Source organism: Lactuca saligna, chromosome 1, assembly GCF_052625555.1.
Source record: "Lactuca saligna cultivar CGN05327 chromosome 1, ASM5262555v1, whole genome shotgun sequence".
NCBI lineage: Eukaryota > Viridiplantae > Streptophyta > Magnoliopsida > Asterales > Asteraceae > Lactuca > Lactuca saligna.
This window is the reverse complement of record NC_136417.1, coordinates 61387382-61394420: the sequence shown is the minus strand read 5'-3', so window position 1 is coordinate 61394420 and position 7039 is coordinate 61387382. Positions and strand designations below refer to the sequence as shown.

At 32.4% G+C, this 7039-nt stretch overlaps 1 protein-coding gene across 2 annotated transcripts; it reads left to right on the top strand.

The window, feature by feature from the left end:
- Window positions 1-1361: 1361 nt before the first annotated feature.
- PUM12 (pumilio 12) lies at window positions 1362-5973 on the top strand. 2 transcript variants are annotated; one of them, XM_078986145.1, is made up of 7 exons: window positions 1362-1563; window positions 2667-3623; window positions 3710-3872; window positions 3977-4140; window positions 4224-4482; window positions 5292-5416; window positions 5528-5973. In XM_078986145.1, exons 2-6 carry the CDS (start codon window positions 2698-2700, stop codon window positions 5397-5399), a joined length of 1620 nt encoding a protein of 539 aa, XP_078842271.1. In that variant the 5' UTR covers window positions 1362-1563; window positions 2667-2697; the 3' UTR covers window positions 5400-5416; window positions 5528-5973. The 2 variants fall into 2 exon arrangements, with proteins under 2 accessions (XP_078842271.1, XP_078842262.1); XM_078986136.1 differs by having other exon boundaries at window positions 5517-5973.
- The last annotated feature ends 1066 nt before the right edge of the window (window positions 5974-7039 follow it).

The following is a 7039-nucleotide window of genomic DNA, read 5'->3' as shown; positions in this document are numbered from 1 at the left end:
TGCCCCAATTTTGAAGCTACATCCTTTCAACTTGTGTTTTATTGTTCATTTAAAAAAATTTGTACAGCTTTTACATTGTTATTAAACTCTTCGAAAAACCAACTATTTGGACTTTGTTGTTTTAGTAAAAAAATCGTGATTTTAACAATTGTTTTGTCAAAAATGCCCCTGCATACTGTGCACTATCTATGACTACACAACATACATAACCGATAAACAAAACTGTAAAACTCTAGTCTTAACCGAACCCCGCGGAACGGGGTTTCACAGCTAATTATGTGTAAGATTTTGGAAAGTATAGAAAATAGTTTTGCAAAGCTATTGAAAGTATTTTTGTGTCTAAACTTATATAGCTTACGAGACGATTAAGTAATCGTATATTTTTTAGAGTAAATTACACGAATGGTCCCTATGGTTTGGGGTAATTTGCGTGTTTGATCCCTAACTTATTTTTTTAACTCGGAAGGTCCTTACTGATTGTTTTTATTACATGTTTGGTCCCTATTTTTTGTTTTTGTTACGCGTTTGGTCCCTGTCATACCTAAAAAGACTATTATTTAAATAGGAAAAAATTATGGGATACGTAAGGTAAGGTGAGAAGGGTGAGATTAAGGGTGTGTTTATTTAAATAAATTAAAAAATAAAGGGAAAAATAGACTTTTTATGTAAGACAGGGACCAAGCGCGTAACAAAAACAAAAGTAGGAACCTTCCGAGTTAAAAAAATAAGTTAGGGACCAAACGTGCAAATTACCCTAAACCATAGAGATTATACTCTATTTTTATATTGTGTCATGTATAAAGGATTAGAAGATGATTGTTAACATGTCACAAACATCATGGAAGATAGTTGGAATGTAATTTTTATAGACTCTTGTAATGATCTTTGTCTAAATTTTTATTTATTTGCTATGATTGATCGGTTGATATAAATTTGATAATAGCCAAGATTTAAAACCTTAAAAATGATTTTTGTTGCAGCATATTTGTAACAAAACATGACTATATGTTATGAAATGTTTTCAAACCAATCGGCATAATTTTATCTATAAACAATTAACAATGATTAGCCTAAAAAGGTAAAAATATTATTTTCTTGACTTGTTATTTAACTAGATCCAACTATGTGGGACCTCTAATTGAGATACATATAGAACAAAATATATGACAATCTATTGATAATTTACTAATTTCTTAAAATTATAATCAAATTAAACAAGGTTAAAAAAAATATATAAAAAAAAAAAAAAAAAAAAAAAAAAAGGAAAAGTGAGAGGGTTGCATGGGATGGGTAGACATGTATAATTGCATTTGCTCTGTTTTTGTGAAATGTTATGTACAACCCCTCACCCATCACCCCATCATATCATATGCAATGCTATTTTTCATGGCCCCCATTGCTCTTCACTCCTACCACCTATGAATATTACTCCATCATTACGCCGCCTCTACTCCTGATCTCACCACCACACTCCCATCCCCATTTCACGATTTCACCACCACAATTTCAAGATTTCACGACCCATTTTGTTTTCCCCCTTTTGATCTCAGTCGATCATCACTGGTACGTGTTCTTTTCGTGAAATCAAATCTCAATTTCATCAAAGATTTGTGTTTTCTGTTCTGGGTTTTGGATGTTCTGATGAACTTTCTTGTAAATGATTGAAATTTCTTTATAATTAAAGATTCATCTTTTGTTGGTTATAACGGTGTTTTATGATTATGGTTTTCTGGGTTTTCATGCATCTGATGAAAGGATCCATCTGTGATGCTGATCTTGTATACAATCTGAATTGTTTTCTATTGTGTGAATTTGACAATGTGCTTTACTTATTCATTCATTCCTTATTTTGGAATTTTTCACTAAAGTGTATCATCGTAAGCATGTTATTATGTGAAGGATTAGGTCAAATCTTGTTTGGTATTTTCGTTTTGTGAGTGTCATTTAATGCTTTATTTCGTTTTGTAGGTCCCATTTTACTATTATTTCATGTGTTTATTTTTTTGTACCTCTAAATATTTTTATTATAATCTAGCAAGTAGAGACTCCAAAGGAACAATAGTACAAGTACACTGTTAACACATGCTTACACTCTTAACATTATGAATATCAATCACCAAATGAAATGATTGATTATTTATACAATCATTTCATTCCTTTGATGATTGACATATATAAAATCATGATGGGTCTATTTACTTGATGTAAGTCAAAAAATGGAGAATGAAAAATGATACATCAATAGAATCATGAGCTTAAGATTGTCAATAAAAGATTTGGAAGATTATAACTATGGTTTTGCACACACTAAAATGTTTATTGTTTAAGGTTTATTTGGTTGGATGAGAAAGAAGTCAAGTTTTTCAAGTCCCATTTTCTTTAAGGTCATAGCACGACCCTTTTAAGGTACTAGGTGTAGGTCCCCCATACCAACAAACCCCTTCTCTTAACCCAAAGGGAACTTTATGTCATATCACATTGATTGCTTTTGCCTTTTAAATGTTAACATTTTGAATTATTATTGCTGTTATCATCCATTATTAACTAACTCCTCTTCTTATAAAGTCTTAAAAAACGTATTATACTAAAACTTATCATACAAACAATATATATCGTTCTTGAAATCTATAAAATGTTATCTGATTATCATCTTTATTGTTTACTAGATCTCGAAGGATTATCAATTTATCTTGTAAAATGCCGGAGAGAGTTCACGAATTGGAGTTTGACGAATTCGATAAGCTTCTTGGTGAGATACCTCGAGCTACTGTCACCCCAAACACCGAAGAATTTGGAGTCTTTAATTCTTCCAAAAGCTCCAAAAATCTCTACACAAATCCTGAAAATGGTACATTTCTTGATACTTTGAATGACAAAAAGTTAAACGTGAGAAGGGTTCAATTCATCGAAGGCGAATGTTTAAACGACCAATCATTCGCATCTGTTTTTCAAGATTTAAGCATCAAAGATAGGCCAATCATGCTCTCACCACCACCTCCTTCTTCCACACCCTTCAATGGCGTTGACTTTAATGGTCAACAACTCGTAGCAATTCCCATGATCCCAAATCAACAACAATTGTTTTTCAATCCCCAGTCCAATCTAACATGGAGAAACCTCGAAAACGAATATAATTATCATCCGATGAACATACACCAATTCTGTAAGAATCTAGAGAGTCAACCTCGGTCAATGCACCAACCTACACCTTCGTTGAACCGGTTCATGACCCATGCTAACCAAAAGGGACCCGAAAAGATACTCACGAGGTCACGTGGGTTGAACCCACTCGGGTCGCTAAAGTTTGGAAGCTTTGAACGTGAAGATCCGGTTTCAAATATCATGAAATCTGACGATTTTGGTGAGAGAATATATTGCATGGCGAAAGATCAACAAGGGTGTCGTTCCTTACAGAAGAAATTCTCCGAGGGGACAAGGGAAGATCTTGAGAACATTTTTCGAGAAGTTATAGTGCATGTTGTCGAGCTTATGACTGACCCTTTTGGAAACTATCTTGTTCAGAAGCTTCTAGAAGTTTGTGACAAGCATCAACATATGCAGATTCTTAGGGTTATTACTCGAAAGCCTGGAGATCTTGTTAGGATCTCATGTGATATGCATGGGTTTGTCTTCTTTTCTTTTGGATTTGTTTAGAACTTTCGTAATTATGATTATTGTAGTGAATGATGATCGATTTTGTTGTTTGTAGGACTCGAGCTGTTCAGAAGGTCGTTGAAACTCTTAAAACTCGTGAGCAGTGTTCCATGGTGGTTTCCGCTTTAAAGCCCGGGATTATTGGGTTGATGAAGAACATGAATGGCAATCATGTTGCTCAACGATTCTTGCAGTATTTAAAACCCGAATTCAACGAGGTTATAACATAAATTTTGAATCTTGATATATTATAAGTTATATATAATTAATCCCGAACATATATATATAGAATTAACAACACTCGTGTATATCTTTTTTACAGTTTCTTTTTGAAGCTGCGACTATGAAATGCATAGAGCTAGCGACAGATCGACATGGGTGTTGTGTGCTTCAGAAGTGCTTAAGTCATTCAGATGGTGAACCAAGACGGCGTATTGTTCGTGAGATTACTTCGAATGCTCTAATCCTTTCACAAGATCCATACGGGTATGTATCATGAACCCTAACCCTAATGATCGATCACTCTCTGTTGTTAGTGATTCTGTGCTGAATTGAGTTGTACGTTGCAGGAACTATGTTGTACAATATGTTTTTGAGCTTCAAGTTCCATGGGCGACATCGGCCATTCTTGATCAACTTGAGGGTAACTATGGTGATTTAGCGATGCAGAAATACAGTAGTAATGTGGTGGAAAAATGCTTAAAATATGCAAGAGAAGAGCGGCGTATTTGTATTGTTAATGAGTTGATGGGTAATCCTCGTTTAGATCAAATCATGCAGGATCCGTATGGAAACTATGTTATCCAGGCAGCTCTTCGTTCTTCAAAGGTATGTGTATATATAGATTTTTCAAGCTTATTTGATTTCTCCCATGTAAACTAACGAAGTAACCTATAGTTTTGGGCGGAAATTTTATCCCAGAAATGCATTATAGTTTCTAAAAATGAGACAAAAACCGTTTTTTGTTCAAGCTTCCGTATTCTTGCAAAGGGCTAATGAAAAAATAAACACGCGTGTAGTTCCATTTATAATTTATTATAACATCTCATGTTCATTTCTTTCTTTTATAACAACTTTGTGCTTTCAAATTTATTTATTATCAAGACAATGTACTTTAAAAAAGCTACCTAATTATGACATTGTAAAATTATTTATTTATTTTGTACATTCTATATTAAAAACACTATCCAGTTATAAAAGTAAAAATCGTTTTATGGATGATCACAAGTTGATATACTTTTCAAATTACAATACTATAATAAAAAGAAACGAAAATATGATCGCATTCATGAACAAAGAAATGTAAGTATAATGTCGCAATGTACTTCTATTTATTTATTTGTTTATTATATAATTCTCCTTTCATTTCTTCTAGTATTTCCAATTTGTTTTCTATCAAGTCAGTGTATTTTGAAAAATCAATCCAAACATTCCGTTCTTTTCTTATAAGGACGTTGTCTTTCGAAAAAGCCATCCAATTATAGTAAAGAAAATAGTTTGTATTTGGTATATATATGGCTATAAGTGGCGTTCAAACTAATAGTGCTGCATTATTAAGAATAAATAAAAATAGGTTACTATAATAAACAAACCACGTATACATGTATATTGTATATACTTACTTGTCTTGTGTCCAGGGAGCTCTACGTGAGGCATTAATCGAGGCAATAAAACCCCATGTTCCTGCATTACGTACAAGCCCATACGGGAAAAAGGTTTTGTCCAGTAATGGTCTCAAAAAATAAGCAATCTATATTCAATGGTAACGCCAACAAGTCTTTAATACAAATTTACAATTATTTAACATTATTTTTTTCAGTGTGGGGACCTTTTATAATTATTTATCACTGAATATTGTTCAGTTTTTTTGCAGGTGATCAGGATTTTATTTCTAGTGATATAAAGACGATGGTTTGTTTTTGGAGGAGTTCGTGTAGTTTAAGGTCTAACCCGTAATGAAGGTTTTGTCGGAGGAATCCACGTGGAGGAGGACCCTCTGAGTTTGCATTTTAATTTGATAAGTTTAAGAATAATGATTTTTAAAAGTCGTGTCGGCTGTTATTGGCTGAGGTGACTTGTAAAGTCTTGTGGTTGTGCTAAAGACTAAGAAGACTAGGTCAGGAGTAAGCCGCTTGTTTGTTTGTTTGTTCGATTGGAAGTAATTGTCGAGTTGTTTTTTGTGCAAAGTTATGGATAATTCGGCTTTAGTTGTGTAAGCCGATGTGCTTGTTAGAGCACATATTTGGGGTCTTCTTTTAGTTGTGATTTTTGTAGAATAATGAAGTTAAGAGGTAATTTATTGTTGAATAATAGTTGAAATCGTTCACGTTGTTAGTTTATGATTTTGGATTATTTGATGAAAATAACAATTTTATGTCTTTATTTATATGTTATAATGTTTTGGAATATTGATTATTTTAAATGCAAGTGGTTGTTGAACACTACGCCGGCAAGCCTTCCCGAACCATAAAGACCAATGTGTGGTTAACCCAGGCCAATGCCGCCTATTCAAAGCCCGATCTGTTTTTCTTTGAAAAGCGGCCCATTAAAGCCCATGGTTTTGCATGGGTCGGACTTTTCTATTCTTTTTTCTTAAGTTTAAGTCATATGTTGCTATTTAAAGAAAATATGATTAAGAGTAGTTTAACATTTAGGACTTTTCCATATGTTTCTTTTTTTATTTGTTCCAAAATAATATATATATATATATATATATATATATATATATATATATATATATATATATATATATATATATATATATATATACCAAAATACTTTTCATTATTAATTAACCTACAATGGATTTAAATGCACAAAATGATGAAATTAAATGCAACAAAAAGGTATAATTGTCATTTTATTTAATAAAGTCAGTAGTAATTAATACTCTCTTAATCTTTATGTTTTTTGTTTGTAGACAGAAAAAGTATGTATTCATACATTTGATAAAATTGAAAGGAAATTGTATCCAGGTAAAAAATGGGAAAAGGGTCCAAAAGGCTCAAAGTGCCAATTTCTAGCACCCACCTAACTTGGTCTTTAATGATTTTATTAAACTCGCATCTAAAATCATTTCAGTTTTTATAATCATGATAAAACTATAATCCTAACATGACTAGCAAGCCCGGACGGATCCAACTAGGGTAAGATTGCAAAAATACTATGTGTAGCTCATTGAAAGCCCTAGTATTTGGTCTATAGAAAATCCTACAGAACACACATACTACGATTAGTTTCAATTTTGATGTTACAAGCCTAGTTAAATGTTAGGTAGGATCGAAGACCCCAACTTTATGTTCAACTCTAATCTCTAGTCTTCCATTTTTAAATAAATAAATAAAAATAAAAAAAAAACATGTCAAAATCTCTCTTAACCATAACA